The sequence below is a fragment of the Calonectris borealis genome, chromosome 28, assembly GCF_964195595.1.
Source record: "Calonectris borealis chromosome 28, bCalBor7.hap1.2, whole genome shotgun sequence".
Classification (NCBI taxonomy): Eukaryota; Metazoa; Chordata; class Aves; order Procellariiformes; family Procellariidae; genus Calonectris; species Calonectris borealis.
The window spans coordinates 4,574,398-4,594,857 of NC_134339.1; the positions used below are offsets into that span (position 1 = coordinate 4,574,398).

Here is a 20,460-nt window from a genome sequence, read left to right on the forward strand (position 1 = left end):
TTGATTTGCTGGCAGGCTCTGGCAGGCAGGAGCTCTGCAGGCAGATCCAGGAGCCCAGGCTCGGGCGTTGGAGCTGCCCTCCAGCCTCATCGGCTCTGGGTGCGAGCGCGGACCCCTGCAAAGAGGGGCTGTTCAGCGGGGCAGGGCCTGGCTCCCCGAGCTGAGATGCCCCCGCTGGGGTATGCCCAGGCTGGAGCTCGTGGTGCGGGACGTGGCAGTCCCTGCTGGGTGTCAGACTGAGAAAACACCACCCGAATCCCGTCAGAGAGCACCTCGAGCCGTGCTAGGTGGGAAAGGGAGGGACGGGAGGTTAAGAGAACTTGACTCGATGTTAGGCTTCATATCAGGGGTGGGGAGGCAAAGCCCGGCCGTCTCCCACCTCCCACGCGCCGCCTCTAACCCACCACACCGTCTGCCACGGCCGATGCAGCCAGAAACATCAAGGGATGTTCCCTCCGTGAGATGAAAAGGCTCCATCGCAACCAGATGGATGCGAAGAACTTTGCAAAGATGCTGGTAACCATGGCGATGAGCTGCTTTTCCCCCCCCTCCCCTCCATCCCAGCTACCTTCCGTCACCGCCCCCAGCAGAGAGCGAGATTTCGGCACCGGTTGCATAAGGCCAGGCACAACAATGAGTCAGGGACGGCGTGAACCTGTCGTCGGCCCCCGTGTCCCGTGAGGCCGAGGATGCGGCGCGGGCTTGGGAAGGCGGACGGCATCGCCCCAAGCTCATACCCCCGTCCCGGTCCCCCCCAAAATCACAGTTGCCCCCAGGAAACCGCTCCCAGGGGATGCTCGAGGGATGCTGGGGATTAATCCCGGGCAGATAATTTATTGCCCAGGTCCAGCACCCATGCAGAGTTCTCCAGCTTCACCCTCCCTGCCGCTGCGATGAATAATCCGGCTGGGGAAAAACAACTTACTGACCTACTTTGGGCCGCAGCGCCTCAGATTTTACACAACTTGATGGCACCATGTCACAGCTGGAGAAAAATGGGACGAGATGCAACGTGGCAGGGTGGAGGGCAGAAAGCCCGATGGGGTAACGTGACAGGCAGCCATGCGGGGCTGACACAGAGCCCGTGGGGCTGACACGCAGCTGGTGGGGCCGACACAGAGCCCGTGGGGCCAACACAGAGCCCGTGGGGCCGACACAGAGCCCGTGGGGCTGACACGCAGCCTGCGGGGCCAACACGGAGCCCGTGGGCCAACACGCAGCTGTTGGGGCTAACACAGAGCCCGTGGGGCCAACATGGAGCCCGTGGGGCCGACACAGAGCCCATGGGGCTGACACAGAGCCTGTGGGGCCGACACGCAGCTGGTGGGGCTGCCACGGAGCCCGTGGGGCCGACACGGAGCCCGTGGGGTGGTGTATCAGGGCAACGCTCACACCACGTCTGCCCCAGGGATGCGACAGCATGGCGTGGGCACACTTACGGCCACACCGGGATGGGCCAGCCAAGCTGGCTCTTCCCTTGCCATCCCTGCAGAGAAGAGGGTCTCCCCTGCCCCAAATAGCCTCCTGGTCCTGCCTCCCGCGGTGGTCCTGTCCCCGCTGGGTTGCTGGGGACAGCCGATGTCCCAAACGTCCAGGGTGCTGGGAATGACAAAAATATCCTGTCCTCCTGCGGGGGAGACCTTGAATTATGGGCAGGAGAAAGGACTGCGCGTTTCTCCATGACAGCCCCCAAGGCAGCCGTGAGCCCGTCCCTGCCGAGAGAAGTCCCAGTAAATATTTGATCCCAGTAAGTGAGCCGAGAGCATCGTTTACCGCAGGGGCAGTGCGAGCGGGAGTCAGTGCCGGAACCGACAGCCACGAACCTCCCCATCACGCAGCGAGTCCCATCAGCACTCAGCACCTCCGTCCCCCTCCCTGCACCGAGCCCTGGACCCTCGCAGGGAGTAGCAGGGACTTGATATCTGCTAATTCCTCGCAAATCCTCATAGGAGAGGTGCCAGAGAGGGGCGTGAGATGCGCTGCAGCCAGAATCCGACCTGCCATAATAATTTGTTCAGCTCTAATCCCTTCCCTCCGGGGCTCACAAGTATTAATGATGACACACGACACTCCTGAGGAATAGGCAAATGTTATTATGCTCTTCCCAGCCTCCCCCAGCCATTCACTCTCTGCAAAGTGGAGAAACTGCAGCATCGAGAAACACATAAAGAGAACGACTGTTTAAGCACCGATCTCGGATGCACGCAAGAAAATGTTTATGCCGCTTAGTCTCGGTCCCGCAAAGTAGAATTCCCTCTGAGGGAATATGAAAAAGCCACTTCAGCTGGGGGCAAGCACCTGGATTTATTGTTACGCCCGGCTTCCCCGTCCTGATACAATTATAGCAGCTTTATCAGGACAGTCAAGAGTAAGCAGTCAGGAAGGCTTTATCAGTCGTACAAATAGAAAACCAAGGAGGCAGCCCTGAAATCCTCAGCACAGGCAGGGATGCAGCCTCGCAGGAGGGGGAGGACCGGTCCCCATCTGCGGGCAGCAGGACTTCGCCGAGGGCCCCGCAGGACACGGACAAATCGCATTCAGTCAAGAAACGGCACGGCAGGGAAAGCAGAGCGTCTGCAAGACATACGGCAGCCTGGAGCCGCGGCTGGCTGCCTGCCACACGTCTTTCTTTAGGAAGGAAGAAGACCTTGAGAAACAAAAGATTATGCAATGCACAGCAGAGTAACCTGTGCCTGACCTCTGTGACCGAAATCCCGCTTGACGCCCTCCATTTCCCAAACCTCCTGGATTTCCCACCGCATAGCTGCAGAAAAGCCGGTTGGATTCCTCCGGCAGCAAACGTCCTCCAGCAGCAGGCTGGAAGAAACCATTGCAAGGATGCAGGAGAAGAAGAAAACCCTGCCCCCTCCGCCGGGCAGCGATGCGTGCAGGTGCCCCCTCGATCTCCAACCGAAAATCCAAGCAGATTTGACACGCACATAGCAACAGCAGGTCTTCGGTCAGAGCCAGCAATCATTTACTGCAATTGCATCACGACAGAAGCCGTCCCTTAAGTTTTATCGCTGGGCAGCTTTTTATAACCCTGCGCTCAAAGCATGCTCAATATAACAGGGTTATTTAAGCGTAAGCAATGCCGTGCCGCTGCGAGGCTACCGTCTGCCCTTCTCTCCCCGCAATCTCATCGAACGCCTCTCAAATCCCTTCCCATCGTCAGCCTCAAAAAACCACATCTTTTGGCCATTTTGCTCCCCGTGCAGAGCACCTTCCTCCCCTCCGCTTCAGCGCGTGCCCTACATCACAGCTTGTGCTCCGAGTCCTCCGCACAAAGAGAGAGAGACAGAAGAGGATGCTCACCTCATTTATTGACAAGGATTGTCAGGAGTCGAGATTGCAAATGAAAGGCTTAAATCTTGCAGGAGGCAAAGGGGCAGAGGAAGAGATGCCCGAGGCGGTGGGAGCCTGTGCAGGATGCAGGGTGCCAGCGCTGGCAGGCTGCTCAGCTTTTCAGCTCCTCCGATTACATTTTTTTGCCTGTTTGGTGGGAAGGATGGAGCAATGCCTTCAGCTCAGCTCATCTGCTTTAAACCGAAATCTCTCCTTCCATCTTCTCCCCACGAGCAGCTTCATAACTGAGCTCTGGGGTTTGGGGGTGCTATTTGTCCTTGTAGTCTATAGCCATAGAAAGCCCCTTAAATCCCTCCTAAAGAGGAGGGCTCTCGGCGTGACAGACAAGGAGACTTGCCAGTCAAAGCAAGACCCGGCGCAGCCCCGCCGCCCACCCGTGGGGAGCCTGCCAGGAGCCGGGGGAGCCGGAGGACTCGCCCTGGTTTTTTGCCCCTTACAGTGGGATGAGTTACCCAGTTCCTTTTTTACCTTTTACTGTTTTTTCTCACCATTCTGGTATTTGAGGCTTCCCAGAGGCCACGAGTGTGTCAGTGCCACGAGCGTGTCAGTGCCACGAGCGTGTCGGAGCTCAGCACGGGTGACCGTGCACCAAAAGCACGAACGTGCAGACCCCAGGGGCCGGGACAGGAGGATGAACATAAAATCACGAATGTCTCTTGGGTTTATTTTCACAGCCGTGCGTTTGGGAGGGCTGCAGCCTCATCCCCTCACCCCGACGGGCTGCAGTCGCATCCCCTCACCCCGACGGGCTGCAGTCGCATCCCCTCACCCCGGCGGGCTGACTTCTGGCAGGAACACAACAAACCAGTGCAGGAAAAAACCCAGAGCTGGTGTCTGCTCTTGACGATAGCTGGGCTTGCCTCCAGCAAAGCAATCTGAAGGATCTCTTCAATGATCAGAACAGACAGCGAGGGTGACTGAGATCCCCCGATTACCAGTGACTCACCCTCTGACCCCCCAGCCGGCCTTCCTCCTCCTCCTCCTCCTGCACCTCATTTCCCTGCTCCATAAAATGCAGATAATCATATTCACCTACTCAGGAACAGGAGGAGGCTGAACCTCTCTGTAGGTGCCTTGGCACGTCCTACATGCTGCTGGCCTATATACATACCTATACATTAGAGGAGGAAGGTGATTGGAGTCCGGTGCCGGTCCCAGCACCACTGTACCCTCTGCCAGGCCTTGTGGTGCCTGGTGGGCCTTCCAAAAACGGATGCCAGTGCACCACGCTGCGTGTCGTGACAATTTTGGGGGCAGCCAGAGCACACCCCTCACGGGCGAGGAGGCCAGGCAGGGAGGGTGGCGGTGCGGGCCCCCTGTGGTAGCAGGGCCCTGGGCCTGGCCTGGCCCTGCCGCCCCGGAGGGGCCCGAACACCGGAGCTGACGCCGGCAGAACCGTCCTGGAGAGGAATAAATTAGCCTTTAGGGGCGGCTTTTGCTCTGTTAGTGGCTTGTGACAGCGACGAGCCCCCCCCGCCCAGGAGGCCGCGGCGCTTCGCAAGGCCGGGGGGCCCAGGCCGTACCCCGCGGCCGTTGCCATGGTAACAGCGCGGCGGGCCCTCCCCAGGACTACAAGGCCCATCGGCCATTGCGACCCGCTGCGTCGTACGTGCGTGCCCCACCCGCCTAGCGCGCATGCGCATTCCCCGCCGGTCATGATTGGCCGGGCGGAGGGAGCCAATAGGGAGCGGCGTTGTTGGGAGGACGGTGTTGTCAGGGCGGGCTGAGGGCGATGGCGGGGCTGGGCCGTCTCTGGCCGCGGGTTGTTGGCGGCAGGTAACAGCGGCCGCCGCCTGCCCGGGGAGGGCTGAGGGCGGGCGGGGTGTGGTGTTACCCCCCGGGGGGGGGGCGAGCGGGCCCTGGGCCGGGGGAGGGACACGACCCGTCCCTCACTGCTGAAAAAAAACCTTTATTTTCCTGTCAGCGGCAGCGCCAGGCTCCCTCATCTCAATTCTCTGGTTTTTCTTTCCTTTTTTCCAAAGATTTTTTCTACTGCAGCAAGCTGCAGCCAGCCCTTCCCAGCTCCGCACAGCTTCCGTCCTCTCGAGCTCCCTGGAGCTGCCTCTCAGAAGCCATCTCTCCTTCAAGCCCGCAGGCCTCCCCCCCGGCCCGGCGTCTCCCTGGAACCACCAGCAGATCCGCACAAAAGCGCGTGGGAACGAGTATCAGCCCAACAACCGCAAACGCAAACGGACCCATGGTTGGATCAAGCGCATCAGCACGCCGGCCGGCATCGAGGTCATCCTCCGGCGCATGCTGAAGGGCAGGAAGTCTCTGACCCACTGAGGGCTCTGCCCGCGAGGCCGATTCGGCGTGGGGCGAGCTGGAATCGAGCCCTAGAGCTGCCGCGGCTTTGGAGTGACCCAGCCTGAGCGTCTGTGCCGAGGGAGACTGTGACGAGCAGCTGCGACCGATTGTCCCTCTCGTGTCGGGAACGTGTGAGGAATCGCGCTGGCTTGAGGGTGGCCTCCGAGGGCTTTGTTCAATGGCTGCTTTTTAAATTGTAAAATTATTGTCACTAGGTGTGATTCAAAGATAAACTTGTGAAAACGAGCTGTAATTAAAGCCCCGCGACTCGCGTTGAACTTCCTGCGCTAATTGTTCATGCAAAACGAACGGGGGGAAGGAGAGCTGGTTTGTTCACGGGGTCGCAGCTGCTCGGGACCTTCGGAGGGGTGGCACGGGTGCGGAATTAGGGCTGAGGGTGGAGGGAACTTTGGATTTCGATTACACCAGCAGCGCCTCTGCCCACTCCGCTCCTCATCCCCCTGGGGCGCTTCAAGAGTGGGGTCCTGGTTCTCGGCTGCAGCTCTGGGCTGGGGACGGGGTGGAGGAGAGGAATTGCCTTCTCCTGGCCACTGTTCTCCCAGCGCTGCTAATGAATTGCTTCGTTCCTGCCGCGCAATTAACAGCGGCTTCATTAGGGAGGGCCAAGGGGAATGGGGCACAGACTACATTTCCCAGCGTGCCCCGCGGCCACCGCCACATCCGGGTCTTTCCGCCCTGCACACCCCCACCCCACCCCTCCGGGCCTTCCGAGCGGGCATTTCCTGCCTCAACCTAACCCCACGCTCCTCAGCGCCGCGATGATTGACGGGCACAAAGTCCAATAGGAGGCGAGAGTGGCGCGGCGCGGACCAATAGAAACGCGCGGGGCGGGCAGCGGAGGCAGTGGGTGGGTTGAGGCGCGGCGGCGGGGGAGGGGCGGCTCCTCACGGCTGGCGGCGGCGAAGATGGTAGGTGCCTCGCGCCCCCCGCCCGAAATGGCGGCGCCCCCGGCCCGGCGCTGTGAGGGGAGCGCGGCCCGTGGGCCCCCGCCGCCGCCGCTGCTGCCCCGCCGGCCGCGCCCCGCTGCCCCACCCAGCCCGGGGAGGGGGGGCCCGCGGCCGCCTCCGGCCCTGCAGGGCCCGCACCCTCCGGCGTCCCCGCCCGGGCCCTCGGCGGGGACGGGGGGTGCGGCGGGCCGAGGCACCCCAGACGGGGGGGTGCGGGGGGTTGCTACGCCCCGAGCCGGGGGTGTCCCACACCCCAAGGGGTGGAGGGCTGTAGCACCCCAAGATGGCGGGACTCCCCACCCCCGGGGTGGGGGGCTAAGGAGGGTAGGGACACCCTAAGCTGGGGACGCACCCCTTCTCTTGGGGCGGGGGGAGAGGGGGGCTGGGACACCCCAGGCTGGGGGGGGTTCCCCCCTTCTAGCGATTGGGGGGGCTGTGGTACCTCAGGGTATGGGCTATTGCCCACCACGGCTGGAGCGCTCAGTGGAGGGCGAGGGCTCCCCCAGGGTGTGGCGTTCTCCCCGCCCTCAGGGATCGGGGGCTGACAGCAGCGGCGGCACTGCCGGGGTGCGGGGCGTTTCCTCCACCCCCAAGGCCGGGGGGCAGAAGGGGGAAATTGGGGCACCTCCGAGGTGCTCCCCTGTCCCCAGCGCTGGGGGGTGGAAGGGGGAAATTGGGGCACCTCTGAGGTGCTTCCCTGTCCTCAGGGCTGGGGGGTGCACTAAGGGGCTGGGGGCTGTGGAGGTTGTTCAATTCTTTCTATGCCCCCTAAGCAGCAACAGGGACGTGATCTGGTGCCTGAGCGTTTGGCGGTGGCTGTCATAGCCAAGAGGCTTCCAGTCTCCTTCTCTCCCTTTGTAGCGACATAATAATTTTTGGAGAAAGAAGGGTTTTCCTTCTACCTCTCTGCAAGCTCCGTAACTAAGGGAAAAACATTGGTGTCCCTGTGGTCTCCGTGTACAGGCGTACCATGGCTGAGAGCTTAGGTGGCCGTTCCCAAGCCTGTGTTAGTGGTTTTCCTCTAACCCATGTCCACGTGTGCGTGCATCGTGCTGGGACAGAGCCCTGCTTTCAGCATCTGTGTGCTGGGCCTCATGTCGCTGAGCGTTGTTACTGCAGCTCCTTTCAAAAGCTGAGAATGGGGCACGTATATATGTTTTGTTTTTTTTTTTTCACCTTTCTGCTTTTAGATGAGGACTATCATCTTCCTAGGAAGCTGAGCACCCTTGCTGACGCAGGAAAAGTAGATGCATCTTAATCTCTACCTCACTTCCCAAATCATAGAAGGAACCAGTGTTGTCTTCTGAGGTTGCTTAATCGCACTTGTTTCGTTGTTTTTTTGAGTTTGCTTTTCCCCAAAGGAAATGAGGCCTCTGCTCGGTTCAGGTGCTGGTTTTTCACTTCCACACAGGACTCTCCATCAGCTTCGCTAGCTTGGCCGGGGTGCGCTTTCTTTGGTTAAAGAGTGGCAGAAGGCACGCAGGGGGAACATTTCCTCATGTGATATTATACGGGAGGTATGACTCGGTGTGCCTTGTGCGATAGGTGTGTAAACATGGCAGTGACCTACTGGGGCTTATTTATCTGGTGCCCTTGGAGCAGATAAGGATCATTGCACTTGGAGTATTGTCTAATTCCGAATATCCAGGAATATGACTCCAGGCAGTTCCCCCGAGGGGGCATTTTTGGTGATCGCTGCGAGCGTATCAGCAGATAGCCGCTGAAATGTGCGCGTATGCAGCAGGATTATCGTCATCGGAGGGATAGTCTGTGTCACTGACAACCAGACTTTTTAGTTGAGCTGGTGATGAGTGCTTATTGTGCTGGCTGGAGCCTAGGTTGGGGAGATGTCCGTCTCTCCTTGTTTTAGTGTCCCTGTTCTTCTGCTCTAGCTAAGTTCTGGCTGAGCAGGGGGCACTGCTGGTGGGGCTGGAGCTGGTCCACCCAAGCTGGCCTGAGAAAAGGGAAGGTGGTGGCCGAGAGCCAGGGACGCTCGTGGCTGTTAGAGCTGAGGTCTCCAGGTGTTGTCCGAGCGTAGGAACCTTCCTGCTTGCGAGTCTGCACTGAGCTGGTTTATATCCTGCTTCAGTTGTTTATATTGGAGGGGGGGGGAACCACATTCACCATTTAAATTGCATTTTGACTGATAATTTTAACAGTATTTTTGCAACTTACTGGATGTAACTCACTCTGCTGTAAAAGTCCTTTAAAAGACTGCAGAATCCCTGGTGAGAGCTGTGATCCCGCTCGCCCAGCCTCTTTCCAGGGAAACGCGGGCTCTGCTAGACCAAATCCCTGGCTGGAAAGTAGGGAATAGTCTAGCGTGAGGAACTCGGGGTGAGCTGTAGCTTGTTGAAGAGGTACTTGAAGTTGTGTGCTCCTAAATAAGAGCAGTTATTTTCCATTCTTATAAGTGGTAATAAAACCAAGTAGTTGACAGGCTTTTGCTGCAATAAAAGAAATCAAGGACACATCTGTCTCTCTCTGGATTAGGCTGGTGTAGCGGAGCAGGTTACTTTGTCATAAAAAGCCTGCAAATTTAATGCAATGGGAAGGTGAGATGCTTTGAAACGTAACAGGATATTTTTAAAGATCGTCGATCCTTCTAAACAGAGTAATATAATTAGTAATTCTTAAATCTGGGCTATGTAGAGAAAACTGTGTCTGGCTGTGCCTTCAGAAGTCGTTAAAGGGTTCCCCATCCTTTTCAGCCTCGGGTAGCGTACATGTTCGCTAATCAGTGCCGACTGTGGAAGTCAGTGAGAACAGACGAACAGAGAAATCCATCGGGGCAGGCGTGGGAAGCGGTGAGCTGAGAGCACAACGCGGTCCGAAACCGAGGGCTTCTGTTAGAGCAGAGCCGGAAGATCCTGCCTTAATTCCTGAGCTCAGCTGCGGTACGGACGTTACGCAGACGAGCGAGCGATGGACTCTGTCCTGGAGAACTCGCGACTGAAAGCAGTGAAGGCGCAGGGAAATAGTCTTGGTCCTGTGGGGGTTAAGACGGGCAAGAGAAATTTGCTGTTTGAACCCCAAGTCCAGTATTTTAACAAGATTATTTCTAAAACCAGGCATATGGGAAGGGTTGAACGTAGAAACTAGAACGTCAGTAGAGTTCTTTTTAAGAACAAAAGTATGAATAATATTTTCTGGTTTGGCTAATTATAGCTCTTTGTTTTGAATTAAAGATGCAGCGTTAATAAAAATAATGGCTTCTATTTAAATGAAAACAATGTCTTCCAACCTAGCAGTTTTGTGGCAGTAGTGTCCATTTATTTGTTGCTTCTAACACTGAAATTAAATGACTTCTTATCTGCTGCTAGTCTGTCCTTTTAAAATTGCTTATAAACAAGGTGATGTATGTCCCGGAGTAGAATCCTTTAGTGTTCAGTATAACAGGCTTTGAATCTTTAAGCAGGTATCATTATGATACAGGTAGCTGGTCTAATGACTTAGAAGGGTCTGTCTCAGGGCCTCTCTCTCCTCTGCTCTTCGCACAGGTACATCTTACATTTATTACCCATTTTCTCTTTACTTTGAAGACATTGCTGGCCATCTTCCTTTGTCTCTGCTGTGAGTGGAGAGGCTCCTACACACTTTTAAGCATGGTTTTCTCCTGACCCCGTAATGTTCTCCTCCCGCCCTCCTTTTTCACTTTGGAGAAGGAAATTCATGTTTCGTGCTGCTACGGCTTAATTAAACTGGGAGGGCTCTGCAGGGTTCCCACGGCTGTTTAGCAAATAGCTTTGCTGCCCTGTGCGATCAACAGTTTTGTTGTTAGCGGTGATCTAACCACTTCCATCAAAACTTGGGATTTTTGTTTTTTTTAATGTACCAATAGCCTTGACGTGCATAGGGATGAGATCCTTCAAAAAAACCAAAAAGTTGGGCCAGGCTGATAAGCGTGCGGTAAGGATTGGGCTTTTGAGGCCGTGTAGGCTTTCGTTGCTCTGTGGAACCAGCCTTGGTCTGTGACAAAGAATGTTAACTGGGAAAGCCAAAGAGCAACTACTTCGATATGGTGTAATATTCAGGGACTTCAGACATCAGCGTAGCTGTGGCAGAGTTTCTCGTATGATGTCGTGATTTGTGCTGGTAAATTACTGTGAATTCTGGTCTGCTACATCAGTGGTGGGTGTATGTGCGGTGCAAATCTTCCTGCTGTCAGAGCTCACCTAATTGGACACAGACCTCTTTTTAATCACCTGTATGCCGAAAGATATTTAATTAGCAGCTTTCTAACTGAATTACTGAATTACTTTGGGGACATAACGAGCCAAATGCGGAAGCTGGGGGTTGGCTTACTTTACAAAAACAGTTTTTGGGCGGGATTCAGTATCCAACAACCATCTCGCTAGCTGGGACCTGGCAGCATCCTTGAATTCCTGCAGTTGATTATCTTAATGACCCGAGCGACTCCTTCAGCACAAACCAAACAGAATATCACTCTTTCATTCCTTACCTACTTTTTTGTTTGTATTCTGGGTCTTTTTAGGCAGATTTTTTGAAAGGATTACCGGTCTACAACAAAAGCAACTTCAGCAGATTCCATGCGGATTCTGTATGTAAAGCATCAGTAAGTATTGCCACATTGTGGTGCTTTGGGGGAAGGTTTTCTTGCACGGCTCAAAGGATGCTAGAATGAAATAAACTTGAAATGAGTATTTTGTTTCTTAAAAAACATGTGTGGTCACAGCTGATAGCTCATGAGTTGAGATTGGCAAGGAAAACTTCCTGCCTGCTTTGGTGAGGAATGTGTCATCACATCAGCCAAACCACATCTGTGGTGCTTTCTTTATATATACGTTCTTTAGTAATAGTCTTATGCCCTGAAAAACACATGAAAAATAGACCTTTTTTCTTTATATGTGTGTTTTAAAAAGCTGTAGCCGCACGGTGTCACGTAACAGGGCAGAATATCACAACGCATTTGTAGCCTGCGTTAATGAGGGCCCTTTGGTTGGTTTAGCTGTGGTTAGGTTAAAAATCACCTTTTTCCTGTCTTTTTTCTGTAACTGTTCTAATTCTTCTACAGAATAGAAGACCATCAGTATATCTTCCCACGAGAGAATATCCATCTGAACAAAGTAAGTCTGCCCCGCTAAAGTTTGAGTTTCTTAACAACTTTATTCTGTTATAATATTAAAAATCTGGCATACACATCCTCTCCCTTATTTTAGACTTCAAATCAGGTGATATTATTGAACTGTCACCACAGTGATTAGCAGTGTATGGCTAGTTATTGTTCTTGTGCATTTCCTCTATCCTTGTTAAGTGATTGGTGTTCCTGCATACTGTCCTTTTATGAGAAAGGACTGTGCTTAGTGTGTGAAGTAATGTGGTGATTACTGCACCGTTTTTAAAAGTCATCTTTAAAATGACCTCAGTATGTTTCTTTCCCTTTTTTTGGCAGTCATAGTAACAGAAAAGACAAATATACTTTTGCGTTATTTACATCAGCAGTGGGACAAAAAGGTACGGTTGTGTTTTCTTAATATTTTGTCTTGATTTGTTGACTTGGGCTAATTGAGCTGAATATTGATCACAATCAAAATATTGAAGAAAAGCCCACAACTTTTTCTTCCCTTTCAGCGTAAGCGACATTAACTCTGTGTTTAGTCTAGAACTTGAGAGGTTGCAATTAGATCTCCCAGTTACTGCAGTTTTCCTTTGTGACCTTGGCAAATTGGCCTCCCTGTGACTTGGCGACTACTTTACAGCTAGGGTAAAGCTGCTCTTACCTCCCAGGACTGTTGGGAGGAGATGGATGAGATTGTACAGAATGTGAATGCGCTACTGGGGCTGTGTAAGTACCTTGGGTACAAAATCCGAGCTCTCGTATGAGGAACATCCAAATTAGTATGCTCTAGCTAGCGTTTGAGACTAGGAAGCCAGGATACGCGGGTTGGGAGCACTCAGAACAAGGCAATGACTTAGGAGTGGAGACGTCGAAGCAATGAGCGTAATCATGGGCAGAGCAGAGGTTGCGGCAGAATGGGGAGAGGCAAAATTATAAGGAACCTTGAAGCTGAAAAGAAAGTGTTTGTATGTGACAGAAGGCTTTGGGAGATTTTGATAAGTTCAGGGACTGACTCAGAGCAGTGGGAAAGAGGATCTTACTCATGTTTATGCAGCATTTGAGATCTATAAATAAAAGGTGCTGAGATCAATGATTGGTGTTTTGGTCCCACCCTCAAATTTGAAGAACAATCTAGAAGGAGCACCTTTCGGCTTTGGGCAAAATCCTCTTCAGTGTTTGTTCCAGTGTGTCAGTTAGGTTATCGCAGCACTATATTCCGTCCGAAAGCTTTTACAAACAAGAATTTGTTCTACCGACAGTAGCTCTGGAGAGTTTCACTGTGGCTTTCTCTGTCCCAACAGAATGCAGCAAAGAAGAGAGATCAAGAGCAAGTGGAAATAGAAGGTGAGAATTCGGCGCCACCACGGAAAATCGCTCGGACAGACAGCCAGGATATGAACGAGGACACTTAAACTCTTGGCTTTCTCCTCTACTACTTTGCAGGCGCTTCCTGTTTTGTCTCAAAGTGTGTAAATTTTGCCCCTTGCCCCCATCTCTCACCCCTCCACTATGCAGCCCAAACCACTTCTGACTTCATAGGAGCCAATGTATTTATTTTTTTTTTTCCTCTCCATTTTTTATTTATGCCGTAAAACTTACGGAGCAGTGGTGGAACAATTCAGTAAATGATGTAGTATAACCTTAGTTCCTCCTTTCTAAAAATATACACTGTCACTTCCACAGGTTTTGTTGAATCTGTTACCTAATCAACCAGGTCTAGCTATGGGAGCCTGGTAGGAGACGTGGGTCGTTACGGACCCCTTCAGTGGTGTAGGCTTTCCGATTCATGTACCCGTTGACATATTACAAGTGGTTAACTCTTCTTTGGATGTGCCCAGCCGTAAGTGTGGGGCCTCACTATTTTTCACGAATATTCTGAAACTGGCACTGCACTAAAAAAATCATGGGTGTCATTTAGGGTTATGTTGCTCTTAGCAAACGTGTTGTCAACTTGATATATCAGTTGTATTCTTTTGGTCTGTTCTGTAAGGGCCGCGGCCATTTGGCCGCGCACATTATCTCATGCATCAGTGGTCATGGAGAATTCAAGTGAAAGGTGTGTTGCTTTTGTTGCTCTTAAATTCTAACCGTCTCTTGGTCTTGAACGGACTGATATGTGCAACTTCTCCGCTGGAATAAAAGGATACCCTTATCCTATTCTGAGTATTTGATCAACAGTGTATTTAAGCAGCAGCTGGTGGAATGGAGTTGGGTAGGCACCCTGCAGGCAGAGCTTGGCTGGATAAGCCTGGGAGCACCTCGGCAACTAGATCTAGTTCTCTGTCTCAGCTGCCGGCTCTGAATAATGGTACGTTGTATTTTCCTGTGATATCGGCGTGTCTGGAACGGAGTCCAGGACTTGGAGTTGATCAAAATGTGAGCTTCCATGGTCTCTGATGAAGACCAATCTCTTTTGGACTGTGACAGTTCAGTGCCTGTTGCCTGTAACCCTTCACTGACTCTTCAGTTAGAGCCAAAACGGAGACCCGTAAGTCGTCTAGGTGGATTCAGAGGTTCAGAGACTAAAAGGAAATGAGCATCGTCGCCTGAAGGGGACAGGAAAGGTGTAGCTTAGTAATGATGTCTTGTCTGCTTTAACGTAAGGAGCTGACTTCACACTGTGTTAGTTTGAATTGTTGCATTTATAGCTGTGTTTTTTCCTCGTTGACAAATCCTAAACACCAATTCAAGAAATCGCACGAACGTTTTTCTAGAGATCCTGAATAAGCCTTGTTCTGAGTGGCTGCAGTGGCCGCGAGCTTTGAGGGTTTCTGCTGTCCCCTTCTCCAGGGCATCCCCGTCCAACCGGGGTCGCCACGTGTTCAGGTTTGGGGGTGAAGGGAACACGAAGGGAACACGAAGAGACGACCGTATGTGGCAAGGCAGAACCTTAGGAAGAGCAGGGCACAGCTCACGTTGCATTTTTAAATGTACATTAGGCACCAAGTTTCTGATGCAGTGAGTGAATTTAACTTAACACTGAGTAGTTTAGAACTTTGTATCTGCCTCAAAAAACGTTACCTTTTTGCTACGGCAGTAACCTCCAAATTACTGGAATGTTGTTGAAAATGCCAACTGTGTTGGTGAAGATAAAATACACTTGGGTTTCCGTGTGATTTACTGGCAATTGCGAGAGGACTCCTCCCAGAGTTACGCTGTCAAAAAGTGCTTTTGTGCAAAGTGCAAGACGTTGACTGAAGATGCCGTGTTCGCGTCCGGCCTCGCAGGGAGCATCTGAAGCTGAGACTGAAGAATCCTTCGAAGAGCTGTGAGATACCAAAAGAGGAAACGAACGTGCAGCTGGTGGTAAAGTGTGACCAATTTGTGTGTTTAGCAAAGCTTGAGAGCTGCAACCTTGCAGTAATGTTTGTACAGTGCTTTAAAGTTGTAAAATGCTGTATAATTCTTGATTGATATGGCAAGGTTTGAGCTTTGCTGACTTCTCTGCTAGACAGAGTGATGTACTATTAAAGAGAGTTGGCAGTTCCTTCCTGTTGTAAACCCCCGTCTTTGTTCCCTCCGTGTCTTTTAAAAATGATCTTGTTGGTTATGGGAGCCTTTGAAATACTTCAGATATTTTTAGGAGGTTAAAGAAAGTTGCCTTTTTAAAGTAGTTCTGAAGTGATGGAGAAACAAGTCTTCAAAGGGACGTGACTTTAAGTGTCGAGCTGGTTTGTGGTTGTTTTGCATTGGTGGCTGTGTACGGGCAGTATGGATTTCTGATACCCACCGTGAGTCTTTCTACATCCCATCCGATCTGAAGCGAGAGCTCCCTCCCTCCCTCCTTCTCCAACTCACTTTCCATGCTGCTACTGGCTCCAGAGTGCTGTCCTCAAGCTATTGCACTTTGATCCTATATTCACGTCTGTTTAATACATGGTAAGTGTCTCGGGGTCGAATGTTGCATGGAAGATCTTATTTGCCTAACTGTGACTTCCTGGTGCCTTAGTGCATTGAAAACAACAAAAAAATGTTTAAAAAAACAAACCCTGGGTTTTTGCTGACCGCACTGTTTGTATAATACCTAGCTCCTCTGACTTCCAACTCTTGTTACAAAGTGACTGAGATTTAGTGACCCTCAGGGGTTTTTTGTATATGTCTGCATAGTGGTATTTTTATTGTTTCTGTTAACAATGTATACTAAAGGTTTGGGTTTTTTTAATGAAAACTTGAGATACTTGTCAGAGATCAGAATTTTGGTTTTTTAGTTGAATAGTGCATCTTTTCTCAAAAGTCAAAGCAGCAGAAACGTGTTTCTTGACATTAGGGGACGATGAGTCCGTCTGGGAGCAGCCCCTTCCAGCAGACTCGTGTTCGCAGGTGTCTGTCCTGTATTAAACTGCTGGAGCTTGTGCCCGGTGCAAGCAATTAGATGTATGCTGGGTAAGTTTAGAATACTAAAAAGTTAGGCACTGCCTTTTTCTAACATAAAAATACACTAGCGACTGATGTGCAGAGAAACGAAAGTTTTGTTTAGGTTAATTCTTGATAGCGTGTGATCACTTCTTTTTTTAGGGGAGAAGTAGTAACAAAAAATGCTCACATAAGAGTTAGAGATGGGAAAATGTTGAAAGAAAGGATAGACTTGAGCATGTTCTGTCCTCTGCTGTGAATTCACGGGTGACTGTGTCTGAGCAGCAAAGTCTGCGTTCATTGTTTATGTTGATGGTTGACTCCTGGAGTTTGCTGGGTCAGTTTATTTTGTCGGGGAATGTTCAGTCAGGTAACCTTGGCATGTTCAGCTTTCAAGGTGTTTCCTCTTTCTGTCCTTGGAAGTTTTTCGAGACCCTAACGAACGAGGCCCTGAGCAGCTGTTCGGTATCACCCGTGCTTTGAGCAGGAGGCTGGAGGCGACCTCCCAGGGTCCCTTCCAACCGATAAATACCGGGAAGTGCAAAATGCAGCAGAACCTGTGGCTGGAAGGTTTGTTTTTTGTACGGAGCTGGCAAGCTGTGGAGGACTGTTAGCAAAGCTTATGGAGTTTGCAAGCATCTGCAAAAGTTTTTGACAAGCCCTGAAACTACATTGTGCTACAAAGAACAGGGAGCGGTGGGATGGAGATCCAGACTGGGAGGGGAGGAAGGGAGCTGCTCAGCTCCCGATCTGCCTGAGGCTGCGACTCAGCTTGGACCGAGGCTGTCGTGGGTTTAAACTCTTTACCACAGGAGTATTTAAGGTGGGCAGAAGTTTTTAGGTGCATTTCACTAAGAGGATGTTTTTAGGTGCATTTCACTAAGAGGATGTTTTTAGGTGCATTTCACTAAGAGGATGCTTTTAGGTGCATTTCACCGTAAGAGGACAGGCTTTTAGAACCATTTAGATATGTTAGATCTGATTTTTAAAAAAAAAAACAACTTGTTTTCTTAGCCTTGGCCAGACATGAAGCACCAGCAATGTACTGGTTTGGATGTCTGGGATGCACGTCCCGATGAGTGTTGGGAGCTGGTTGCTGAGCCGGGTTGTGATGAATCCAAAGGACACGCTTAACCCGAACGCTGTCTTCTGTCATCCTGGTAAATGTGCCAAGCTGTTCGTGAACTCCCCGTGCGCGCAGTTGGGGTGGTACCGGCAGCTCTGCGCGGGGAAGGCTGTGAAGCTGGCTTTGGAGTAGGATCGGCTGGAAAATGGGTTTCCTTCCCTCTCCAGCGCGTGCCTTGTGCAGCAGTTCAGTTGTCGGCGTTTGGGCTGTTTCCTATGAGGCGAATTTTGAACACGCTGGACATTAATCTTAAAATTTTTACTCTATACTAGGTAGTTATAATGGGTGTAACTTCAAAGCTTTATTTTTTGGTGAGCTCCTTGACACTGGCCTTAAGGGCAAAGACTAAACAGGAGTCTTGGATTTTTTCTGACACTGCAGCTATCAGCTGTGTCACCGCTTACCGTTTCCTGGCTTGTTTGTATACCACTAGCTTCATTTTTTGTTTTTAAGATTTTTAAAAAGACCTGCATATCTGTAATAAGAAAACCAATTTGTTTTCCATGATTAATGACATCAGCCTGGCAGCAGAGGAATTGTGCGACGCACTGACCGTGACCAGAGGGGTTCCAGCTGATCTCTCTCTACGTCAGGTTTTGTCTTACATTTTTTTGACGTGTAACAGAGAGTGGGAGATCCTTTTCTTTAAAGAAGAGAGGGTTGCATTTACCTGGGAGCAGCTAAGGGTATTTTTGGGAGCGGTGCAGAGGATGTGCTGGCCGCTGTGCCCAGAAGGGGGTATTGCATCATGGCTTTGGTTAAGCACAGAATGACCTTCATACCGTGCTGACTGCGCTTTCGGGTTTCTCTGCTGCTGGTTCACAGTGTCTGTGCCCTGACAGCGGAGAGTGCAGCCCCGGGGTCTTGTCTAACAGCTGATCTGGGATGTTTGCTGCTAGTAATCGCCCGAAAAGGCTGAGTCAGCAGGCTACCCAGGTGGACTGGCTGTGCCGGCTGACAGCTTACTTACGGGTCTAATGGTCGCGTCCAGCCTACACTAAATGACTTATTGTCACAGCATCGGCTTGCAGAGCTCGTCCTGAAACCCGTGTGCTGGCAGCAGAGTTATATTTTCTATAAAAGATGTGTGTCATCTTGAGAGCTTAATGTCCAGGAGGAGATGGGAATTCTAGAACCTCATCTTTTTTTAACTACTGGGAAAAAAAACCATCTTCTAGATATTGAAAGGGCTGAACCTGGCCTGCAGGGAAGAACATTTTCGTAACTGAAACAAGGGAATGAAATAGCAGCTTTCAAATTCTCTTTAACACTGAGATTCTGTTTTTAAAGGCAAAACTTCCCTAGTGTGTCCCCAAATATGAAGAACTAAGGCTCCCTACGTGTGTGATTTTAGAGTTGGGTTGTTCTAGGCATTAAAAAAAAAAAAGTCTTACTGGCTTTATTGGCTTCCATGCTTTTTGAGGACTCTGGGTGGCTTTAACCTTTGTGGTAGAGTTCCAAGTTTTGCTGATGTAAACCTGGAAGTAAGTATTCAGCTGGTGAGATCGAAGGGCAGCGCAGTTAAAACTTGACCCTATTTCAAATCAGGATTTTTTTCGTACGGGAGGTGGCTGGCTGAGTCGGTTGGGTGACACAGGGCACGCCTGCGGGACCAGCACTTGCTGCTGCCAACGCTGCGGTTGCAGACGAGGTTTCCCACAGGTCATCGCCTGCTCTCCTGCTCCTCGGCAGGCGAGAGACGGCCCCGCTCCTCGGCTCGCCAGCCCTGCAGGAAAGCAAAGCTGCCCGACAGCTGCCTCGTGCACGACGAGGATGGTAATTTGTGCTCTTTGTGCTGTAACTCTGCTTTTAATTTCCTCGCCTTCGAGACCGAAGCCAACTTTATTTGGCTAGCAGCTAGCAGTAACGTTTCGCTTTGCCTCGTTGCTACCAGCTCCATAAACATCCCCAGCACGACTCGTCCCTGTTCGCTCTTCAGTGCATCGCCGTGCTGTCATCCCGGGGATGTTGCTGTTAAACACGCACAGTGCTTTTATTTTTTTTGAGAGATGTGATATTGGACAGTCTAACAGGTCAAATACTCTCCCCTGCTTTGATAAGCAGCGTGCATCTGTGAGTGTGAAAAGGGGTGAGGGGCTGGGGAGCATCGAGGCAGCGGGGCGAGCTGGTGGAGAGCAGGACTAGCTCTGGTTTGTCCCTTAACGACGGCTCTCGGGGACGCAGGGACGTGGGATGACTGATCGCTTACTGTAAGGAATAGCAGGAAATCTGAATGGATGGTCAGAGCTGAGTCACCGCGTGCTCTGGGCTACGGTTGTGCTGATTTCCAAACGCATTCATTTCTTATTAATCAGCGCGCAGTGCGCCATTAACAGGCTTTATTGGGCGTTTTTAGTTAAACTACCCCGTCCTCGGCTGGTCGCGCATCACGGCTGAGTGTCTGCGAGCGGCTCGGAGCTTTCTGTCGTCCGCAGCTGCTTTTAACTCCTCCGGTCCGTTCCGCACACATAATCCCAGGCTGGTTTTTGCAATGCAGCGTCGAGCTTGTGAGTCTGTGTTACTTCCAACCTGTCTTTTCAGCTTGAATTTTCCTCTTTTGCAAAAATATTGTCTTGTGGGGCTGGGAGAAGGTGGTTTTTCCCAAAAGCCGCATGTTGGCAGAAGGGCTGCCCTCGTGGAGTGACTGTAAATACACTGTTGGTCGAATGTCATGGCCATTGGATTTTTTGCATTTATTTTTAAACTATTCCATGTTTGATACTGTGTATAATAAATTTGCAGAATTTAGAGGATTATAACTTTCTTCGTTCTTCCTCTACCTGACAATACGCGTGAGAGCTGTGGTGTGGCTGCCGGAGGGCGCTTGGCATCGAACCGCACCGGTGGGGCTTGTCCTTGTGTCGCTGTCTTGGAGCCTTGCCCTGCGTTAGAGGACTGTGAAGGGTGACGGCGTCCCTAACGTCCCCTTCCACCTTCCCTAGGGACAGGAGACCTCAGATTTGTCCCCTGAGCAGATGTGCTGCGCAAGCAGCTGCGGGCAGTAATTTAGCCCACGCCTCAGGCTTGTTGAAATATATTTTTATTGCATTTCTGCAGGTTTTACAAAAATATGACAAAATAAATTAAAAAGAAATAAATAACCCCCTTAATTTCTTTTAATTTCCAAAGAAATAAAACACAGCAAGGAGGAAAAAAACAAACAAACAAACAAAAAAACCCAACCAAAACAACCGAACTCTTCCCTCCTTCGTACAGTAACTGCCCGGAAGAGTGAGATACCAGACAGGCGGCCGCGTGTA

The 20,460-nt window shown here is 51.3% G+C and overlaps 2 protein-coding genes across 3 annotated transcripts; both read left to right on the forward strand.

The window, feature by feature from the left end:
* Nucleotides 1-5,035: 5,035 nt before the first annotated feature.
* Nucleotides 5,036-5,951, forward strand: MRPL34 (mitochondrial ribosomal protein L34). The gene is made up of 2 exons (XM_075175692.1): nucleotides 5,036-5,142; nucleotides 5,349-5,951. The coding sequence occupies exons 1-2, from the start codon at nucleotides 5,099-5,101 to the stop codon at nucleotides 5,650-5,652; spliced, it is 348 nt and encodes a 115-aa protein (XP_075031793.1). The 5' UTR covers nucleotides 5,036-5,098; the 3' UTR covers nucleotides 5,653-5,951.
* A 588-nt stretch (nucleotides 5,952-6,539) lies between these two features.
* Nucleotides 6,540-15,208, forward strand: DDA1 (DET1 and DDB1 associated 1). 2 transcript variants are annotated; one of them, XM_075175679.1, is made up of 5 exons: nucleotides 6,540-6,602; nucleotides 11,137-11,217; nucleotides 11,677-11,728; nucleotides 12,055-12,116; nucleotides 13,023-15,208. In XM_075175679.1, exons 1-5 carry the CDS (start codon nucleotides 6,600-6,602, stop codon nucleotides 13,131-13,133), a joined length of 309 nt encoding a protein of 102 aa, XP_075031780.1. In that variant the 5' UTR covers nucleotides 6,540-6,599; the 3' UTR covers nucleotides 13,134-15,208. The 2 variants fall into 2 exon arrangements, with proteins under 2 accessions (XP_075031780.1, XP_075031779.1); XM_075175678.1 differs by lacking the exon at nucleotides 6,540-6,602 and adding an exon at nucleotides 7,765-7,884.
* The last annotated feature ends 5,252 nt before the right edge of the window (nucleotides 15,209-20,460 follow it).

Bases quoted from the DNA above. Each gene is read 5' to 3' on its own strand.
- MRPL34 (XM_075175692.1), top strand. From the start codon at position 5,099: ATGGCGGGGCTGGGCCGTCTCTGGCCGCGGGTTGTTGGCGGCAG. The intron at 5,143-5,348 runs GTAACAGCGGCC...TTTTTTCCAAAG, and splicing joins CCGCGGGTTGTTGGCGGCAG to ATTTTTTCTACTGCAGCAAG.
- DDA1 (XM_075175678.1), top strand. From the start codon at position 7,780: ATGGGGCACGTATATATGTTTTGTTTTTTTTTTTTCACCTTTCTGCTT. The intron at 7,885-11,136 runs GTAGATGCATCT...GGGTCTTTTTAG, and splicing joins CCCTTGCTGACGCAGGAAAA to GCAGATTTTTTGAAAGGATT. The intron at 12,117-13,022 runs GTACGGTTGTGT...CTGTCCCAACAG, and splicing joins ATCAGCAGTGGGACAAAAAG to AATGCAGCAAAGAAGAGAGA.